At 34.3% G+C, this 23345-nt stretch overlaps 1 protein-coding gene across 6 annotated transcripts in view; it reads right to left on the bottom strand.

Annotated features, from left to right (window-relative positions):
- The window catches only part of ARID4B (AT-rich interaction domain 4B), a 91675-nt gene that overhangs the window by 25735 nt on the left and 42595 nt on the right, over positions 1–23345 (bottom strand). For 4 of the 6 annotated variants that reach the window (XR_015749976.1, XM_087967680.1, XM_087967687.1 and 1 more), the window contains exons 9-16: positions 20684–20763; positions 20392–20465; positions 19205–19354; positions 18395–18463; positions 17317–17411; positions 11609–11706; positions 10692–10944; positions 6738–6901 (exon numbers count right to left, since the gene is read on the bottom strand). Coding sequence is in view for 5 of the 6 variants with exons in the window: in XM_087967680.1 (XP_087823806.1) it covers positions 6738–6901; positions 10692–10944; positions 11609–11706; positions 17317–17411; positions 18395–18463; positions 19205–19354; positions 20392–20465; positions 20684–20763 (983 nt within the window). In the remaining variant the exon portion in view is untranslated. The remainder of the gene's footprint in view (positions 1–6737; positions 6902–10691; positions 10945–11608; positions 11707–17316; positions 17412–18394; positions 18464–19204; positions 19355–20391; positions 20466–20683; positions 20764–23345) is intronic. The other 2 variants (XM_087967682.1, XM_087967689.1) reach the window with 1 other exon arrangement.

Raw genomic sequence — 23345 nt, 5'->3', positions numbered from 1 at the left:
TTTTCAATAGATTGCTGTAATATGAGGACCAAAGCAAACTATCCTCAAATTGAAAATCTTGAATTATAGATAAGAAGCAAAGTATTGAACACCTTGAGATTGAAGTCCTTAGAAGAAAAGTCCAGTATGGCTTTGAGGAAACTTATTTTGCCATGTCTGCATCCAAGTAAAAGCTCACGTTCTTGTATTTCAACTTTGATAAACGTAAACTTGGAAAGCAGTGAACCACAGACTTAGAGCTTTACAGCATCAGAATCAGAGTTCAGTGTAGCAATAAGATGGCAAAGAAAGATGAGAATGTAAACAGGTCTCATATATAAATCATTTGAAGCAAATAAGGAAAATATTAAGGAAAATAGGCACTTTAACCTTCAGAATAGGAAAATGAAAGAATCCAGTAAGCAGCAACAAAAGGAACTATATTAGAATGTTGTTTGGAAATGAAGACACATATTTCTTGACCATAATTGTATAAGATTGGTATTAATGAAGTGTGCAAAGGAATTCTTCATCAATTCTAGAAGGATTCCTATAACAATAGTGTTTATAATTTTTATCCACCATGCACTTGTATCTTAAAATAGCATAGGACCTTCTTTTTCCTATAACAGTAATTTTTTCTCTTGGTCTGAAAAAGAGTCACTAGCCACTCATAAATTTCAATGGCTGCGAGTGGATAAGAATTTGGGTCTCCCACATATGCCAACATGTTAACTCTGTTATTTGAAAAAGGAAAAATATCAATTGCCACCAAATTCCTCCTAAGAGTATGCCTGTCAGCAAAGTTCAACAAAAGCTCAGTAAGTCAACATTCCAACATTATAAAAAATCAACTATTTAGCTTGTCTCTTGCACGTGCAAGAGTAAAGAAAGAAGCATTTAGCTGTTCTGCAAAATAATGAGGTAAATTCAGTGACATATTTGAATTTTGGGTATTTTAGTAAATGACTACCCTTCTTGGGCTTTTTAAAATGTATCCCATAAAGTTTCATCAGTTCATACAAAGCATAATCAATAACAATATCTGGTAGAAGTCAGTGTGACCCTAATTAGCATAACTCATCAGAAGACTATTCTGTACATTATGCTGCTCAGATACTTTTGTCACAAAATATAAAAAGTAAATTGAATGTTTTCGCAAATAAACACTAGTTTGCATTTTAGAAATATTCTGATTTTAATAATTTGTTATTCATTATAGATATGCTGACTTTAAATCATACACTTGCAAAGGAAAAATGCTTTTAAATACATTTAAATATCCTTATGAAAAGTACAATAATCCCCACCCCCTTGCTTCCTTTAAAAAAACTGTCTTTGTCTTTAGTTTAAATTCTGTCAATTCTCAAACCATAAAAACCTTTTAAGAAATTATCAAATAAACCTGTCTTCCAAAATATATTTTAACAAATGGAGCCTTATAATTTTATAAACTCAGCAGCTTGCTAGACAGAAAATACTGTCGTTAGCTGATCTTTTCTTCTTCTGACTCCAAATATTTAACTAAAAATCTATCATGAAAACCCTTTATAAAAATTTAAAACAAAAAAGTAATATAATTCAAGACTTGACTCCATACAAACATGAAGAACATTTTTCTAAGTGCAAAGTAAAGAGACTTTGCTTTAAATTTATATTGTTCCTTTCTCCAAAGACAAGTGCAAACAGAAAATTATCACAGTACAATCCTAAGTCTTTTACTGTATTTCAGAGACAAAGTACAGTCATTATATAAAAGGCAAAGTGTTATTGATTTCATTAAGGCCAAAACCACAATTGTACTACAATGCATTTCAGAAGCATGTATGGATTTGTAGTATAATAATAATAAAGAGAGATAATGTGGACTTTAGGAAAATATGATGCCATTGATAATAGAAGAAAAAAGGAACACCCAATATACCAATTGGAAAGGCAATGCTATATTCTTACATTAATAAGGATATAAATTCATCTCCTAGGAGAAGAGAAGGAGAAAGGGAGAACGAGAAGTTATAATTTAATGTGCAATGTATTTTATTATAATTAAAACAAAATCCAACAAAACATAACTCTGGCATCTTGCCAGGTATGATTCAGAATGGGAATCCACACATCCTCTGCTTACTAAACTCAGATTATGTTCACACAACAAGTGTAGTTGATTAAACAACCTGAACAAAAAAAAAAAAGATTTATATGGTTGCCCATTTTAAACAACTCTGGGTGACTCATAATCTATATAGTACTAAAACTCTGGTGTCAGTCAAATATATTAGCCATCCCCTTTCACTTTTCAACTGCTTTCTACTCCGAAACTGAGTGTAGACCAGCTCCTTCTCTGGCCACTGGAAATTACCTAATTTCCCAGTCCTGCTGTAACCCCTAGGAGATCACATGATCCTATTTTTAAACTGTCTCTGACAACTTTCTACAACTCCATGGAAATATCAGCACGGATTCTAAGTTGTTCTGAGGTTAGAAAAGCAACATGCAACATTTTGGTTAACAAAATTAAATTATTTTCAGCGTAACTATGCCATGTGGAAAGAGACGGGGAACATCATGGTCAAGAGATGAAATTGAATGTAACTAGAATGCAGTGAGAGGAAGAGAAATGAAGAAACAGAAGATGAAAGGGCTGCACTTCTCCAGGATCACAAAGAAAAGTACAGAATGAGGAGACAAGAAATGAGGGGAAAAGAGAAGATCAAATGAAGACTATGTGACAAACAATAATTACTGTGAGAGTTACTCAATACACCAATACCTTTCAATAATAGGACCTCAATAGAGAGAGATTGAAGCAGAATGCCTGGCTTGTACAATGTAGTATTTCTGCTATTGTTGGTCAAAATCTGCCATCACTGCCTTCCTATTCTCTGGAGAAAAGGAGGGAGGGAGGGTTTTCAGTTGCTCCCTGCCAACTTCTCGAAAAGAAACTCAAATGGGAAGCTAGGAGGAAATCAGAAGTTGTTCCAGTCCCTCAGCCTTTTTGTCCAACCTTGATCATTCTGTTTCTCTGTTCTTAGGTAAAGAAATATCTCTTAAATACTGATCCAATTGGACATGGGCTGTCTAATAGCAATTATAATTCATTGTAAAACTTATAATGAAGTTAACAGCCACCGCAGAAGCAATGCCTAGTATAGGCCTCTGTGTTACCTTGGGGGAAAAACAGTTCCTCCCCACTTCATTGGAAGGGCAGGAGAAAGAGAGGCCAAAATGTAGCAATTGCCAATATATAAGACTCACATTTGGAAACAAGAGTATTTATTGAAATTTGTGTTCACTTACTTAAAATACATATTTTATTTCATCTAATAAATACTCAGAAAAACTTGTTCCTTGGCTATTCATTTTCCCTCCTGGTTATTGCCGAGAGGTTTAGCACTAATTTGTCTGTGTGTTGGGGAGAGGGGAAGGTTAATTCATTAATCAAGTTAAGAATGAATGTAACCTTATTTTGTTGACTTTGAACTATGATAAATCATAATCTGTGAGCTCTAGTATTAACTAGACTTAGCATTGGTACAAACATGAGGATTAAAATCTAAAATGGGGAGTGTGTAATTATTTTCTAGAAATGAGAGAAAGAATAGGGAGGAATATTCCCAAGCATATCATTGTAGGAACCTAGTATTATACAACCAATCCTTAAAACAGACTTAAATAAATATTGGTCACACAACATTAAACGTTTCCTGTCCTTTCAAATGAAGCCCATGCAAAGTAAAAGAATAGAATAAGTCAATCTCCAGATGCTGGCAATATTCAAAAACTAATAGTAAAGAACGTTTTGCAATTTCAACAATTTTAATTGTAACAAAGTAACACAAACTTCACTTCAATGCATCCCCTCAATGCAAACATACTATTATTAATTTCCAGAATGAAGCAATTACTACAAGATCACATAGTAAAATTTATACTGTTTTTATGAATTCCCAACAAATTTTCTACAGGTATCTGAAATTACAGATATATTTCAATGTTAGTTTTAGTAAACTATCATATCTTCTAAGAGATGTTACATTAAATCACTAAACCTCTCTTTCTTATAGAAAATTATGCACCTTTTCCTAAACTTCCTAATTGATAAATCAAAAGGTAACAGTTCCAGACAGTGCATTAACATACTTGCTGATACATAGACAAGGAAAGACCTTGGGATTAATGAATCAGAGTTGCAGAATGTTAGAAATGGACCCAGATTATTAGTAAACTGATTTAAAAAGTCTAAATCTGCAAATGATACATAGATAGATAGATAGATAGATAGATAGATAGATAGATAGATAGATAGATAGATAGATAGATAGATAGGAAGATACCCATGTATATTTAACCTTGAAACATTCTGTTCTATGATAATCATATAACTTTAAAATGGATCCTTTTATATCCCATCAGATTAAATATCTTTATTTAATCATAAAATTTGAACAGCCGTAGTTATATGCTGTAATATAATATGCTGTATCAAGCAGAATTATGCAAAATTCAGTAATGAATGTCTATGGAGATTCTTGGTCATCGAGGTCATGGTTGTCCCAAAGGTGCTTTTTTAAGGGGCAACTGGACCAGAAAGCCCACTTCTCTCTTGAAAAAGCACCTTTGGTTCAGTAATGAATGTTCATAGCTGTGTAGTTTCAGAAGCTAGCTTTTATTGTAGTTCAGCCTAAGCCTGATTTTGAATTCCCCTACATATTTTCATAAAGCTGCAACAACGATATAAAATTTCATACTCTGAAAGTATTAAGTAAAAAAGTCTGAAAGGCAAGAAACCTAATGGCAATAATTTTACAATTGTATTTTATGTTGTAACAAGTTAGTAAGAAGTTCTCAACTTGTTTTTTTTTTTAATTACCAAACACTATACCTGAATAAATTTTGATGATGAAAGACTTTATTGTGATCATTAACCAGCACAAGAATGAAGCTTTGATGAAAAAACATCCACACAGGAAACTGTGACTATCTTCCTATAACCTGTATTTGCAGTGTTCCATCCACAGATACAAAAAAATGGTTTAAGTTTAATGGCATCAGTAGATTTTGTTACCTAGTGCACTGAACAGCCCAAACAATATATGCAAGCTATGGAACTGAAGTAGAACAAAAGAGTGAAAACTGCACACTGAAAGCAAATCACTAATGCTTTCTGTGTTAACATGAGGTGTAAACGTGATCTATGAGGCAGTATCTTCTCATCTAAAACATCATATAAACACTACATTGACAATGTAAATTGCTCTACTATATCTCTGTCTCTCTCCCACACACCTACACATACATGCACACACTGCACACAAACACATAAAAATAAACATTCTGGAGCTGTTCTTTTGCCCCAATATCCTAAAACAAAAGAATGACACTGCATATTTCAATCACATGACTAACATATTTACTGTACATGCATAGGTAATATGATCTTTGTATGATAGTGAAACTGAACCCAGAATCAACATTTCTACATGTAATGTCCAGAATTTTCTGAAACCTTGAGGGCTGTAAAATAACTTTTAAAAAAAGCTAAAATTCAATATCATATTTTTATCAGTTAAAAATATAAGGGTGTCACATCAGGTTTTGGGTTAGTAAGAGACATTTCTATTTGTATAGTACCAATATACAGTGAAACTTCATTTTAATGTGGGAAGTAGTATTCATTATTCACAAATGTCCATTAAACAAATTATATAATGTCATTTTCACACTGACATTAGAGATTATACAAATCATATCATTTGTACCTATTGTACATTTATTCGCATCTATGTGAGAACGTTACAGGAAATGACACACATGATGAAATTTGTGTGATGCTAATGATGGAAATTATGTCATGTAGAGTATGTCATTTAAACAATGTCATTTTGTTAATCACATAAACTTCCATGTAAAGTCTATCAAACTTCAGTAAGTTGAGGTTTCACTGTATTCAACATTAATGTGGATTACAGATACATTGTTAAAACATTTACATTCAAAGGTGGCATGTGCTAATGAATTCTGCAAGGCAATTTAGTTTTTCCAAAACGATTTTCAAGTTTACTCCATAGCTACAGTGCTTCCCTACATTTTCTAAAAGGCTCCTTTTACTTAACCTCCCTACTTTCTTAGCAGGTTTTTGTCACAATCTAGTTTCAAAACTCCACCAACAAAATCACTGGAAACATGTACTTATGAAAAGGTAATAGCAATTCTCAATAAGGCAGTTAGTGCAGTTAACTAAGAAATTAACTCACTTGACTTATTAGTAATACATTATAAAATTTGAACAGAAAAACACCTACACATTAGTTCTGGGAGGCCTTTCCTCCTCTAAATCTAAATGCCTGAAAGATAAATTTATCTAGAGTTCCTATTCTAGTAAATGACAGCAAAATCACAGATACTGTTCATTTCCAAGTGATTCATTCATTCTGTCAAATACTGACTATCAAACACAATGAGTGAGGAGTAGAAGAATGAGCAGAACTACTTCAGCAAATGCTTCAACAATCTCCTTAATACCTACATAATTTCTGTTAATCAAAAAACAGAATAAAAATTCATTTGCAACACTGATGCAAATAAACTGGATATCCAGACAAATTATATCCAACAAAAATTTCTAAGTAAGGCAGAATGATGATAAGAAATGTGATATCTACCCTTCCACATTTTTTAAAAAATTACATCTTGTTAAAGTTTGCTTTAAAAAAACCTTGCTCCTTTCATAGAATTTTAAGAAAATAAATGAATCTTACTTTGATATCTCTCTCTCTTCAGTTTCTGGAATGGAGTTCTGATTTTCCAGATTTTTACATTCTGTGTCTTCTTTACATTCCACATTGGCTTCATCATTTGTTATGGTTATTCTTAACTCTTTCTCCTGGTCATTTGGAGGCTCCTGAAAACATGTTTTAATCCCCTATATGAAAGAAGAACATTGCTATCATTCACAATTAAAGAAACTGTTAATTATTAAATGGACTGTCTTTGTACCAGCCATTTTTTCAACTAAGTCCAAAAACCAGCAATCAATTAACATTTTCAACTAATGTCCAAAAACCAGCAATCCTTACTATTCACAGTAGGGGTCCATTTTCATGTTTTGTTGCAAAGAAAGGTGTGGTGTGGATATGCTTATGAATCATTTGTTGTCAGGTATGAAAAACTGCACATGCTTAGAAATAAATTTGCTTGCAAATTGGTGCCCTGCCCAGCATCTTTAAGAGAGGATGATGTACATGACCTCAAGCAAGAAATAGAATGGAAGTCTATCATAAGAAGAGCTACACAATTGGAATAGACCAGGGGTCTCCAACCTTAGCAACTTTAAGACTTGCTGGTTGAGGAATTCTGGGAGTTGAAGTCCACAAGTCTTAAAGTTGCTAAGGTTGGAGACCCCTGGAATAGACTATTTGGTCATTAAACTAAACAATCACTGAGAGAAAATCACGTGATTGTGCTTATGATTTTACTTCAATTTTCATTTGCTTTATAGCATCAGGATAGAACTCAAACAGCTGAGTGACCTAAATGGCAGGAAGTGCAGATCAATAGACAAATAGCCCCTTTCCCTCACTCTGCTCCCCTTTGGAATGCTTATCCCAGCACTGGGATAATTAGCAAGAGAATTGATGTTTGTATTTACATTCACTGGGATTACAAGTGACTAAGCAGGCACGTGTTGGGGAGCATGCATTGAAAGGAATGTGGTAGCACCAGCTGTTTGCCTAGTGCACTCATTGCTCTTAGCAGGGAACACACAGGGCAAAAAAGCCTTCAATGAGAAACTGATAAGGGTTTTGTCAGTGTCAGGCAGCAAGGTAGGGGTCCAACTCTAATTAAGGTCAAAGACTTGAGCTTGTTAACTTGTGATTAGCACTTTTCAGGGATGTGCTGTTCTGCGAACAAAAGCAGCTCAGGAAGAGATAGCTTGTTTAAGCAATCCCTATGCTTGGGGGAGATACAGGTCAGGCATAGGACAATACTGCCGGACTGTAATGGTGAACATGTGACTAAAAGAGAGAGACATAAAAAAGGTCATAAATATGAGAATTGATTGCAAGGTTATTTTCTCATGAGTGTTGCAACTACACTCATGTATGTTTCTATATATTTTCGAGTAACCTTTTTTACCCCAGGATGGCAAGCTTGACAAAATTAAAATTGCCTGAAAAATAAGAAAGTCCTTTTATAAAACTAATTGATCCTTCATTAGCAATGATTGTATCCAAAGGTTATCCTTCTCTCTTTACAGTAGAAAACATGAAAAGAAGATTAATTTTATTGGAAAGAAAAGATTAGTAAAAGGCAGGCAGGTAGGCACTCCTCCTAGGCAATGTCTAATCTTCAAAGGCAAAAGCTTCGATTTCAACAATGTCTTCTGAATGAACATTAAACAAACTAATACTCAATTGCTGCCCCATTCAAATCCAAATGGAATAGAGAAAATTCAGAATCTTCAAGTTAATTATAGCAATTCTTTGGAATAGAAAATAATATATATCTCAGTATTAAATGCTAACTTCTCCCCTTATTTTTAATGAAAGTATTGCTTTAAAGAAAGCATTCCTATACAGATGGTTCTTGTTTAATGGCACTAATTAAGACAGGAAATTCCATTGTTAAGTGAAGTGGCCATGAATAGAAAAAACATGTAAGAGCACCACTTGGCAACAGCAGTTCTTAAAAATCACAGTTGCTGTTGTTAAGCAATGATTTTGTAGGTTGTTAAGCAAAGACCTCAAGTGACTGCAACTTCTTGCTGGCTTCCTCACTGACTTTGGTTGTGGGAAGCCAGCAGGGTAGGTTGCAAGTGACAATCACATGACTGTGGGACATAGCTGTAAGTATGAGATCTGATTGTAACTACAATTCGTTCAGCACCATTTTAAGTTCAAGTATGTGCTGAATCAGTGATCATTAAACAAGAACCACCTGTAAGTTAAATCAGTTAAAATGAATATGTCAATTTTCAGTTATTGTAATTGTTTATAACGTCACTGAACTCAAACAGGATAACATCACTGATGATCATCTTCAAAATCGAATACTGCTTATTCTACCCCAATATTAATGTAGCAACAAATTCATTATCATCATCAGCTGTTTGAAGGTATCTCAGATTGAAATAATGAATGCAATAACATTTCATTATACAGTTGCAAAATATCTGACTCAGATCATTCCCACTTTATTGGTTTTTACAGTCTTTATAGCATCACTCAGCCATCACTGAATTACTAATAAAGGAGAATATTTGTAGCTCAGGTTTGACATGAGGGGTCCTTGGTGCTCTCTTAGACCACCAACACTGACAAGGCAAGCCACCAGAATATAAACTAACCGCAAACAGCACTCCTTACTAGCACTGCTGATGTTACCTAGTTTGGGTAATGAAATATCTGCAAGAAAACAAGCAAGCTCAGAGAGCACCAAGGACTCCTCAGGTCACTGAAGTCTGTCTAAAGTCTGTCTTTGTCTTTTGTCCCTTCCAGTCAGTCTTGGTTTCCTGCCAAGCGCCAGGACAATTTCATACAGTTCTCTTGGTAAGATTTTCAGAAGCAGGTTGCCACTGCCTTCTTTTCTAAGGCTGAATGATTGGGCCAAAGTCATCCAGCTGGCATTAATTTTATTATTTACCCTGCCTTTTTAAATATGTAACTGAAGATGACAAACATATTTAATACTCCCATTTTTCTCCGGTGATGTTGGTTGAACTGGGAAAGAATGACTGGCCCAAAGTCACCCATCTGGCTTTCATGTCCAAGGGAGGCTCAGAACTCGTAGTTTCTAGTCTGGTGTTTTAATACCGTACCAAACTAGATCTCAAAAGATCATTTGGGCCTCTGAAAATAGTGTTATTTTTCCTGACTTTTCCCCCATTGCTTCATCACCAGACAACTAAGCCTTTATATACTAACTGAAATTTCACTTTCCACCAATAGAATTAACTTGTATGGTAACTCTAATAGTAGTTTTAAATGTCTCCCTAAAATATTTCACTTATATAAGGATTTAATGTTTTTTTCTGGAATGATTCCTACACTTCTCTTCCAGTGTGAAGAATACAAAAGAAGAACATGTTCTTGTTCTAGAAAATAACTAGCTAATATGGATATAATTATCCTTCACTTGTACTGTAAGTATCATTAGTATGATACATAAGTTGTTGATTACACAGTAACACCATGCTGTGATTAATATTTGTCTTGTTAAACATAAATAACAACTGCAAGATTAGATTAATGAAGTTAATTTTCTAATTTAAAAACTGCATGTTTACTTTCCCCTTTTTAAAACTTTGAACAGAAAAAATGTTACAATCTATGATACTACACTATCTAAAAAGTACAACACTAATTAGATATAAATGATGCAAATCTATCCATATTTAAATATAGCACATGCATATAATTTGTACAGGTAGTATGAATCCAAAAGGTCATAAATAACATTTTAAAAGAATTGGTAAGCTGATAAAGGCACAAATAACCTGTGATTTGGCCTTATAAAAAAGTGTTTCCCTTAAAAGCTAATATTTATTCAGAAGTGCAAATATTTTCACTAATAAATCCTCCAAATATCTATTTTGTCCAAAATAAGCTGAAGCTCTGTTAATTCTGCAAATGCCATTCATTCCCTGAGATGCTTAATAAAAATAGTTTGTGCACTAAAATTGGACTGGGGGAGGGGGGGGGAGGAGCCCTTACCAAAGAAGTTTTATCATTTTCTTTCTTTTCATTTTCATTCTCAGTTAGTATGACTTGTTTGTTCACTGCTGTTATTTCAACATCGTTTTCTTCATTTTTCACCTTTGTTTCTTTTATATTTAGTTCAACTTCCTCCTGCTTTTTCACCTCTTGTTCATGCTCCTTACTGGGTTTGCTTGGTGTTTTCTCTGGCAGTGCCATTTTAAATTCAACATTAGCTGATGTGCAGTATTCTTCAAAGCCATAGAGATATCTAAAAAATGACAGCAACAAGCAAAATCAGTTTGCATTAGTTTGCTTTACAATTACATTTTGATGATATGAATTCATTACTTAAATTACAATAGTTTAGAAATGATTCACAAAACATCCAGATAAATGGCTTAAGGATGGAAGACTGAGGTTAATAAAAGACTGAAAACGTGCAAATGTTTAGAACAGCTTTAGAACAAAAACAGGTAATCCTCAATTTATGACCACAATTAAGCCCAAAATTTCTGTTGCTAAGCAAGACAGTTGCTAAGTGAGTTTTGCTCCATTTTATGACCTTTCTTGCCAGAGTTGTCAAGTGAATCACTGCAGTTGTTAATTTAGTAAAACAGTTGTAAAGTGAATCTGGCTTTTTCATTGACTGCTTATCAGAAAGTTGAAAAGGTGATCCCATGAACCTGGCATATTGCAAGTGTCATAAATATATGCCAGTTGCCAAGTCTGAATTTTGATCATGTGACCATGGGGGTGCTGCAATCATCATAAAGTGTGAAAAATGGGCATGTCACTTTTTTTAGTGCTATTGTAATTTCAAATGGTCACTAAATGAATGACAGTAAGTTGAGGACTACCTGTACAAGTGAATGTACTTTTAGATGATAAAGAAATTCATTTTTGAGTGCCAAACTGAAGCATTAATTACTTACTTTTTATAAGCACATTTAACATTATATCCAGCAGCAGAATTCAAGACGGGGATACCAAGGTCCTGATATACTTGCTTCCAGACAGCTCCACTTTCAATCTATAAAATATAATAAGAATAGCCTTTTGTTGAAGCTTAAATAAGTAACACCCTGATGATTAAAATAACTCATTCTACAAGGTCTGAAATTTCAAGTAAAAATTTGATGTAAACAAGTATTTTCTTATTGCTTTGATATAGAGAAATTTATTTTCATCTGCCCAAGTCTGTTCACTAGAGATGCACTTGAGAGGTATAAAATATGCACAAGTGTAAGGACATATGATGGAATAGTTCCTTTCCCTTCACTTCTTGAATAGCTACCCACATAAGAACTGCCCTATTCTAGAAATGATCTAGAGTAGAGGGGAAAAGGATGAAACAAGTTTATAAGTGAAAGGATTTAATTGGACTACCTATATTGTCTACTATATCAAAAATTTGTACATCTAAGTTGAATAAAGGTCAATTTATTTATTCGACTCCCTCTCTCTGAAGACATCTGCTCGGCCTACCAGATCGGATAGGGCAGGCATGCTCCTGGTCCCATCCCTTAAATGTTGCCATCACATGAGTGTGCTTTTCCATATTAGCCTCTGCCCGTTAGAACACCCTTCCCCCTGGGGTCCAGCAGCCCCCATATTTTTTAACTTTCTGAAAATCACTTAAGATTTAAGTCCTTTCTCCCAAAGTGCTGGGATAGGATGAAACTGGCAAGGAACAAATTTGTTGGGCTGCAAGGGAAAGTTTAGCTATAGTGACAGGTCTTGTTCTTTATTTTGTTATGTTTTTATTGTTCATCCATATTTTTTCAGCTTTTATTTTAGCATTGTGAACCACTCAGAGTTTGGTTTAACACGAGCAGCAATATAAATGCTTTAAATTAATTAGGAAACTAGGATTATCCATTTTTTAATGCTTCAGATTTCCTGTGGCAGATGACACATTACCCAAATAAATACTAAGTGACTTGGAATAAAAGAAAAGTGGCCTAAGCTATATACACTGCTCAAAAAAATAAAGGGAACACTTAAAACAACACAATGTAACTCCAAGTCAATCACACTTCTGTGAAATCAAACTGTCCACTTAGGTAGCAACACTGATTGACAATCAATTTCACATGCTGTTGTGCAAATGGAATAGACAACAGGTGGAAAGCATAGGCAGTTAGCAAGACATCCCCAGTAAAGGAGTGGTTCTGCAGGTGGTGACCACAGACCACTTCTCAGTTCCTATGCTTTCTGGCCGATGGTTTGGTCACTTTTGAATGCTGGTGGTGCTGTCACTCTAGTGGTGGCATGAGACGGAGTCTACAACCCACACAAGTGGCTCAGGTAGTGCAGCTCATCCAGGATGGCACATCAATGCGAGCTGTGGCAAGAAGATTTGCTGTGTCTGTCAGCTTAGTGTCCAGAGCATGGAGGTGCTACCAGGAGACAGGCCAGTACATCAGGAAACGTGGAGGAGGCCGTGGGAGGGCAACAACCCAGCAACAGGACCGCTACCTCCGCCTTTGTGCAAGGAGGGACAGGAGGAGCACTGCCAGAGTCCTGCAAAATGACCTTCAGCGGGCCACAAATGTGCATGTGGCTGCTCAAACGGTCAGAAACAGACTCCATGAGGGTGGTAAGAGGGCCCGACGTCCACAGGTGGGGGTTGTGCTTACAGCCCAACACCGTGCAGGACGTTTGGCATTTGCCAGAGAACACCAAGATTGGCAAATTCACCACTGGCGCCCTGTGCTCTTCACAGATGAAAGCAGGTTCACACTGAGCACACGTGACAGACGTGACAGGGTCTGGAGACACTGTGGAGAATGTTCTGCTGCCTGCAACATCCTCCAGCGTGACAGGTTTGGCAGTGGGTCAGTCATGGTGTGGGGTGGCATTTCTTTAGGGGGCCGCCCTCTGGACAGCCCTCCATGTGCTCGCCAGAGGTAGCCTGACTGCCATTAGGTACCGAGATGAGATCCTCAGACCCCTCGTGAGACCATATGCTGGTGCGGTTGGCCCTGGGTTCCTCCTAAGGCAAGACAATTCTAGACCTCATGCGGCTGGAGTGTGTCAGCAGTTCCTGCAAGACGAAGGCATTGTTGCTATGGACTGGCCTGCCCGTTCCCCAGACCTGAATCCAATTGAGCACATCTGGGACATCATGTCTCGCTCCATCCACCAACGCCAGGTTGCACCACAGACTGTCCAGGAGTTGGGGGATGCTTTAGTCCAGGTGTGGGAGGAGATCCCTCAGGAGACCATCCGCCACCTCATCAGGAGCATGCCCAGGCGTTGTAGGGAGGTCATACAGGCACGTGGAGGCCACACACACTACTGAGCCTCATTTTGACTACATCAAAGTTGGATCAGCCTGTAGTGTTTTTTTCCACTTTAATTTTGAGTGTAACTCCAAATCCAGATCTCCATGGGTTGCTAAATTTGATTTCCATTGATAATTTTTGTGTGATTTTGTTGTCAGCACATTCAACTATGTAATGAACAAAGTATTTAATAAGAATATCTCATTCATTCAGATCTAGGATGTCTTATTTTTGTGTTCCCTTTATGTTTTGAGCAGTGTAGTTTAATGAGGTATATCAATAGAATCCACTGATGTCTATATTATACAGGAACAGTGTGCCAGTAGAAAGCAGAACAGATTGATGAGACTGACCAAAAGCAAACTTTTTTATTTTTAGCCAAAGTTAGATACATGTGAATTCATTTGCATAATCTTGCTTGTTCCTCAAATATTACATGAAAGTTAAATAATTTTAGCTTTTTTAGCTATGTTATTAATGATTCAACAGCTTTAATTATAATAATATTTATAACGAAGGCCAATTAAAGCAATTATATTAAATGACTACTTCCCTTTTATATATCATTCCTGTTTTTTGAAAGCTGGATTCACAAATTATCTATGAAGCTATGACATGAACTGCAAAGCAAACCTTTATTAACCTTTCTTTCTCCAAAACATACAAAAACCAGAATAGAAGTTATTAGACATTTTTGCCTAAAGGCATGCTAGATGTTTCAAGAAGACACATATAATTTTACTGGCTATTATTTCAATTCATCACAATTTAAACAAAGGCTTTTCTTCCTATCAATGGAACAATATTTTTACCTTATCAAAGAATATGTTATATCTAAGTGATTACTAGATTCCATTTTAAATTACATATAAATTAATCAATGAATTGGCATCCCTGAATTAAGATTTATTTCAAGCATCTATTTTATACATAATTAAAATAAATTCTGATTTTGTAGGATGTAAAATAGGTTTTCATTGTTATAGGTAAGAATATGTAACTCTTAATTTCAGATTCATTTTTAAATTAATGAATTTATTAATACTGAATACATTTTAGCTGCAAATTATCATTGGAGCTGCCATTTTAAATCCCACTTAGTAATCATTTTACTGCTTTAAATTAATCCATGCAAGCCCTATTTTGCAAATTGTGATGTTAGCATTATATCCAATAAACTAATCACACTCTTTAAGAATCTTACATTTAATCTACTCTATATTTGCCTGTTATTATTTTAGATACATGAGCAAGTCTCACCTCCTCAACAGAAACATGAAGCTATCAAAACTAAAATCTAAATCATAACTTAAATTTTGCAATTTCTTGATTTTCTCACTTTTCTATAAAATTTAATACTGCCACAAGCACAGTAACTATTTTTCCAGTAAATTGTATACAACTAGTCCTCGACTTACAACAATTTGTTTAGTGACCATTCAAAGTTACAATGATACTGAAAAAGTTGACTTATAACCAGTTTTCACACTTATGACAGTTGCAGCATACTTACAGCCTTATAGCCATAATCAAAATATGGAGGCTTGGCAACCAGCATGGATTTATAACAGTTGCAGGGTAGTGAGCTTATGTGATCATCATATGTAAACTTCGCAGCCAGCTTTCAACAGGCAAAATCAATGGGGAAAGCCAGATTTGCTTAATGATTGCATGATTCATTTAAGATCTGCAGTGATTTGTTTAACAACTGTGGCAAAAAGTAAAATGGGACAAAACTCACTTAACAATTGCCTTGCTCAGCCAGGAAAATTTTGGGCTCAATTATGGTCATAAGTCAAGGACTACCTGTATATTAGATTGCAATTCTATAAAAAAAATTATTTAATATTTTTAAGGAAGTATCAATTAACTGCCATTATCATAAATTACATTATGCATAATAATTCACTACCGTACAATGTCAATTGTTGATATTGGCAAATAAAATAAAAGCTATTGTTGAAATATTTGTAATAATAACAACAATAAAAGCAGCCTCTGCAAACAAGCTGAAGCAGTGGACCATCTAGTCATCTATTGCCTCAAAGAACTGACTACCTTGCATCCAATTATAGCTAAACATCTTAATGAAGTATTACATAAAGGAAAGATCAGCAACTTCTAATAATTGACAAAACCTAGCTGATTCTAAAAAAAATCAGCAAAAGAGACAACACAGGAAACTACAGGCCAACAACATGTTTGCTTACAGTATTTATATTACTAGCAGGTATTCAAGATTTAGAAGAAAATAACAATTTTTCAGTAGAACAGAAAGGAAATAAAAAAACAAAAGATCATCTTCTGATTGATAAAATGGTCCTGGAGAATTTCAAAACTCAAAAAGTAAATTTACATAGGTTTAGATCGATTATAAAAAGATCTTTAATTCATTACCATATAGTTGGATCATCAAATGTTTAAAAACAACTACTGGCAATAAATGTATTACTGTAGAATATAGGTAGAAAAATCATGAAGCAGTCCAAGTAATTATCAGCATTTAGCAAATATGCACACTGACAAAATTTCCACCTATCAATTGCAAAAGGTCACTACTATTCCAATATATTACAACATCCTAGTTTCTAGGGAAGAACTCAATGCATATGAAGGCCAACGCCAGCTAAAGAACTGGCTGGAATTTCACATTTTCGAAAATGTAATAATATGTCACAAAAAACAGCAAAGATAGTACCAATAGTACTGTCAATGAATAAACACCTTGTAAACAATTCCAAACAAATGGAGCATCACTTCAGTGCTACTGGCATTGACAGATTCGCCATCAGTCAATTACAAAAGGCAGTTTTACTTGGACCAGCTTTCATCCTTAACGATACCTTTAATACCATTAAACAATATTTGCCTATCCCCGATCTTTGGGAACGACTTGATAGGTAGATAAAAATGCCAAATCCAGTCTAAACATCTGACTGTGCGACAAAATATAAAAGCAACCAAATTCTAAGGAATTGTTATGCTTGCAAAAAGCACAAAATACAATCAACAAATATTCTATAAGCCACAACTTTGCTCTATAAATATCTTTGTACTTTAATGCTCCTTTAGATGTTATTCTTCTAGTGCTAGAACTTCTTTTATGTATAAAAAGGATTTCATCTTGTAGTATTTGTTTAATGACATTTTTGTGGTATATACAGCACAAGTGGAGAAAATGTTATTCAAATATTATGTTACATTCTTTCCATAAGAAAAACAAATATACACAACTGCATTTAAAAGTTGTGTTCTCATCTTCTATACAACTCTTTTTGTAGTTGTATAAAGTGACACTACTATAGTTTTTTTAGATTGTTATTGTTCTTTTTCCCATAGTTCATAGTACTTACGTTATCAAATCCTCCAAGTTTATGAACAAGTCTGAATAATTTGAAGAGATTCAAATTTCTATATCCAAGGACAGGTCGTTTATTAATAGGAGTCCCTATGAAACAAATTAAATTTTGAATTAAGTGCTTCAGCATGGTGAGAATTCTTCATATTAATGTTACTAAAAATAAATCAATTTAGAACTTTAGTCTCACACAAAAATTATGTAACATATATTTTGTGCTTATTTAACCAAAAATAATCACAACCATGTTCGGTGCTACTTATTCCAAATAAATGTGTAGAGAATTCAACTAAAGCTTTGTCTTCCCAATTAAGCTACATAACAATATTTATAATAAAATAATTGTCCAAATAATTAGAGAAGCTTGTACCTATGAGGTCCAGAGGTAGTCAGAACAAAATAGAATTTAGCAGCACTTAATAGGAAACTTTATGATAAAAAATATTTGCAAAACTAACACAAAGTCATGTTACTAGACATTTTGGCTAACATCCTGTGTTTGCTAATGTGCATTTGGCAAATAACTAGAGAATCCATATTTGTCCTACAATATTCTTGCCAACTTCCCATCTGATCTGGATCATGGGAAGACCTCAGAGGAGGAAGAAATTGGAATTCCATGGATGATTTTCCTTCCTGCCCCCATAATTCTTTATTTGCCAAATATAGGAACTAGCAAGGATAATCCATTTTAGTTGCCTGCTTAGGACTGCAACAATTGGGGAAAAGTCACTTGACAAGTGGCAGTACTGCTTGGTGAGACACGCTTGGTGGTTTTGATAACCTAGAAGAGTTGCAGATATTATATAAATACATTTGAGAGGGTTTTTTAAAAATATGTAACCCTTTAAATTATTTTTTAAATTGTAACACTTTGTAACACCTTGTAACACTACATACCAAAATATTTGTAATTACCTTTGATTCCTATGTATACAATTTATTAACTAAGAATGCAAATCTTGAAAAGGAACACACTCAACTACCAGGAATGAAAAGCAATGTGATTCATAACTATATTAAATTCTCATACAATTAAACAAGCTGTACAGTAAACCTAATGAAATGTTCACCTCTATCTTCCATGAATTTATAGAGTTGTTGCAGAAAGTTCTCTCTTTCTTCAGGAAAGGGCTCTATTTCTTCCTAATGGAATAAATAAAGAAAAAAATTAACATAGCTTGCTATCTCAAAAACCAACAACAAGGAAATAAAATATCATCATCATACTATTATAGGACATTATAATATTTTACTCTAACGTTCAATATTATTTTTTATCTTTAAACTAATATTCTTTTTCCAAATCTATTTTATTTTAAAATATTTGGAGAGTTCCACTGTGGGGAAATATAGAAAATTTATTACATACAAAAATTACAATCTTATGAAGTTCTGGTGAGAAATTAGTATTGCTTTCTTGGGATTACTTCTAGGAAAGCTTCTACAGGACTGAAACTTTAGAGTGCGAAAATAAATACTTTGGTACAATTACATCTGACTAAATGCAATTTAATCTGTTGTATGTTATTTGATTAAAGCTGTAAACTGGGAATAAAATTTTCTCCTTTAAAAAACAATATGGTTTATTGTGGATTTCAATCTGATAAACATTTGCTGATGCTCAACCCACAACTATGATTGCAACAATGACTTCATTAGCTTCATATTTACATATTCCTTCTATTATTCAAGCTATTATTTCTGAATAAAGCATCCAGGTATAGTTTTCCAAAGTGACAGAAATTTCCCTGAAGTTCACTTTGATCAAATACTGATTTTCACTACTGCTTATACGAAGCTTGACAGAAATGACTAGCAAGATTAACAAATACAAATTTTGGCACATGCATGTAATACAAACTTATACTATGAGATTATACTTGCCTCTTCTTCACTGCTATTATCTTCTTTGTCCTTTTCATCTTCATCCTCTTCTTCCGCCTCACTACTGGAACTTTCTTCTTTCAACTCAGTCTTCCAATTACTTGGAACAGTTCTATTTTTACAGAATTCTAAGGCCTGATCAAAAGCTGTAAATAAATTAATTTTATTAGAATGGATGGACCTACCAAAGACTTAAAATGAACAAAGTGTGAATGAACAAATTTTAAAAAAGTTTACCAATAGCTTAATGTCCCAACTGAAAAAAAATTAAAGGCTTTCTAAACAAGGCAGATATAATTGTATGTGTTGGTTTGACTTGTTTTCCATTTCCTAGTTTGCTTGCAAGTTCTTACCCATAGTTACTTAAGTCAGAGTTTCTTCTATTCAAAAACAATGTCCTCAAAATTCTAAATGGCCACAGGGACTCAAGTACCTGAAGAAATACTTTGTTCCATGAAAATATCCCTTATTACAAAGATCAACATTACTAATTAAAATTCTTCAATTTCCTAAAGTATAATTGACAATAATAAGGAATACAGTAGTTACTAACCTTGCCATGTTTGATCATTTTTAAGGTACCAATTACAGACGTTGCTTTTGGCATAAATATAATGGCTAGGCATAGAGTTTCTCAAATTGTTTTTAAGCATTAAAATGTTTTAATTCTTCAAATTACTATAGCTTGATTTCTACTAAGGTATTGGTTCTGTTTATTTTTAATTATGCAATAAACTCAGAGATAGTATCAAGATTTGATAGACTACTCTTTTATTTAATGGTGAAAGTAGGCAGCACAACTGCTGAAAACTGCTGGCATAATTTTCTGTCATTTGCGGACAGGAAGCACATAGAAATAGTATAAAATCTAAAATAGGCATGACACAGTTTTTTAAAAAAAGACAATCCAATCCACTTAATCCAGGAAAAGATTAATATTTAGTTTTTGGCATCTGATTTTTTCCCCCCATGTCTCAGGCCAATACTACCTATTTTCTCTCATAAGGCACTCTCTGTAGCCCTTGTCCCAATGCTAATGTAGAAGGCAGACCAGCAAGTTCACACTTGTAAATGTGCAGAAATTCTGATTGAAAGGTACAGAAAAATAAAATAAAATCTATTTAGCTAATTATAACTGAGATTAACACAGTCTCCCTTTTCTAATTTTGAAGTTAATTTTTACCTTGTTTTAATGCAGCATCAGGTTTTGGTGAAGACTCACTAATTTCCCGTACATCTTTCCTTGATACTGAAGAGCTAAACAAATTGTGATAACAGCATTTTAAAAAGTAAATATTTTAAGTATTTTGACAATAAAGCAATCTTCATTTAAATGAAGCGATCTTCTATTATTAATTATCTATAAAATGTGGATCACCTACTAGCACAAAGCAGATCTGTATCCATCTGCCATCTCTGTTAGTTACATCATAGTATTTAGACAAATAGTAATTAAATCAAACATTTTGACTCACAACTTGCCATCCTTGAAAGAACGAACAAGAACGTTATCTTTCTTTACTGCAACTTCATCACTACAATCTGGACAAACCACCTGTAAAGAAATAAAAAGACTTATTTAATTATTCGAGAAACTTTATTTAAAATTATGTAAGAGATCACAAAACCAAGTCTGTATGCATATGGCAAGGTCTGCACATCTGGTTATTGTCATGGATGCTTAGCATACAAAAAAACCCACCCCTTTTCCAACTACTCTAGATATTTCAAATAACTTGGGGGGGGGGGGGGTGTCTTAAATTGTTTCCTGAATGAAAAACAAAACCCTTGGCCTCCATCATCCTCTGCCACAGCAGAGGGGGGGGGGGGGAAGTAATTTTATCTGAGAGTGAAAAAATAAGAAACTTGAGCCACTGCAGCTTCTATTTTCTTAAAAGCCCTGTGTTGATTGAAAGAAAAGAGGTTGTCTACCTCTAGATGCAGCATGAGTTTGAGCAAGGGAGTATTTTCTTTTACTTTTACCTACTTTTCAGAGAAGAAAAAGTATTCCTTTAAGTATAATTGCCTCTCACTAAACCCTGATATAAAGTGAAGAAGAAAAAAGTCTCTTGCAATCTTTACTTCTCCAAAATTCAGCACATGCACACACAACAACCCTTTCCCTACTTTTCTGGATGATGCAGAAATGGAAACTAAACACAAATAAAAGTATGTTAGCAAGCCATGTCAACATATGTCAACCCTCATATGCATATGATATTTCTGCCAGCATTTAACAAATTTCTGGGCACTATGGAAAATTAGCTGTAATCTCAGTCTATTGAGCTATCATTTACACTGTACTGCTTATTTCATAGCAGCATATATATAACTGTAAGATCCTGGTTAACCTAGATTAAATTTCCAGCAGTGCAACCCTGGTATTACTTGATGGTTATAAAGTCAAGTTACAAAACTTAGAGATCAGATTCATAAGTGATCTAGTATATATGATAATCTTTCACATTTGTATTTTACGTGTAAAGTGAAATGATTTTTAAAAGTGTATTCCAAGATTTTTCTTCCAGTCTGCAAATCTATGTTCTAAATTAGTACAAAAGAACTTTTATTTATCATCTGACTCCCAGTGGATATGGCAATGGCATGATAGCTTTTAAGATCACCTCAAAAAACAGAAAGTTCTACTTACTCCTTACTGTTGCTGCTATCTTCTTACTGATCAACTTATCCAACTCTTATCCAACTCTCAGTAGCATAAAATATATTTTATATATATTTTATATATATTTTAAATATATATAACACTCTAAATATTATATAACCTAAAACATAAGAAAAGTCCTTTGCCTAACTCAGCACCTATTTTTAACCATGAGAAAACCACAAGCAAGATATAAACCCGGACATAAACTGTTTCAACTCCCTCCCTCAAAACGACGCTATAGAATACTGCACACCAGAACAGTTTTTTCCCAAAAGCCATCACTCTGCTAAACAAATAATTCCCTCAACTCTGTTCAACTATTTACAAAGTCTGCATTACTATTACTGTTAATCTCATCACTCCTTATCCCCATCCCCTCGCACTTGTGACTGTATGACTGTAACTTTGTCACTTGTATCCTTACAATTTATATTTGACTGTTTCCTAGTATGATTTGATTGCTTATTGTACCCTATGACTATCATTAAGTGTTGTACCTTATGATTCTTGACTCTTAACGAATGTATCTTTTCTTTTATGTACACTGAGAGCATTTGCACCAACACAAATTCCTTGTGTGTCCGATCACACTTGGCCAATAAAGAATTCTGTTCTGTTCTGTTCTGTTCTATTCTAAAGTCAGTAATTACTAAAGCTGTGTAAAGTGATTACAGCATCTCTCTGAACTCATCTCCTCAAGACTTAGTGCAGCTGTTTCAAGGGCCTCCTCACATCATCTATGTCAGGGGTGTCAAACTGATGGCACACGTGCCAGATGTGTCACATACACGCCATGCCCACCCCAGCTCTGTGAAGGGAAAAATGTCATATGTCATGTGACACAGCGAGTTTGACATCCATGATCTATGTGTATGGTATATGCATTAAGTCATTTCTGTTGGAACTGCATCTGCAACACAATCCTAAAAGCTAATCCTACTATTTTCATTTCTGCATCCCAGGTTACACCATTGCTGAATATAAGCATTCCACCAAAATATATAAGTTTTGTATCATAATACAGTAGCTTTTGCCTTTTCAAATTGTCTATGTGGCTTGATGGACCAACAGCAAAAATGTTAATAGTATTTAGTATCTGCAAAAGGAAATGAGACAAACTAGGGTTCCATTTTTCATGAACATACACTCTATATTGAGAACATACAAACACCAATTTTCACAAACTTGTTTTATAGCTATTAAGCATCAAAATGTTAAAATAAGGCCTTTATCAATGTAGTCTCCTGAATATATAATAAATTGTGTGTTATTCTGCATTTATTTGTTTTGTATCAAAGCATTGATCTATTAAAGATTGCAACTAAACTTGCAATCTTATTTAACAGATTTAACCTATTAGAAATGGAAGGGCCCTTGTAGGTCTTCTAGTCCAGGGGTGTCAAACCTTGGCAACTTTAAGACTTGTGGACTTCAACTCCCAGAATTGAATTCTGGGAGTTGAAGTCCACAAG

This window comes from Notechis scutatus, chromosome 1 (genome assembly GCF_049901735.1).
Source record: "Notechis scutatus isolate UNSWTSFEM ecotype Mainland chromosome 1, rNotScu1.2, whole genome shotgun sequence".
Lineage (NCBI taxonomy): Eukaryota > Metazoa > Chordata > Lepidosauria > Squamata > Elapidae > Notechis > Notechis scutatus.
This window is presented reverse-complemented; position numbering and strand designations above follow the sequence as displayed.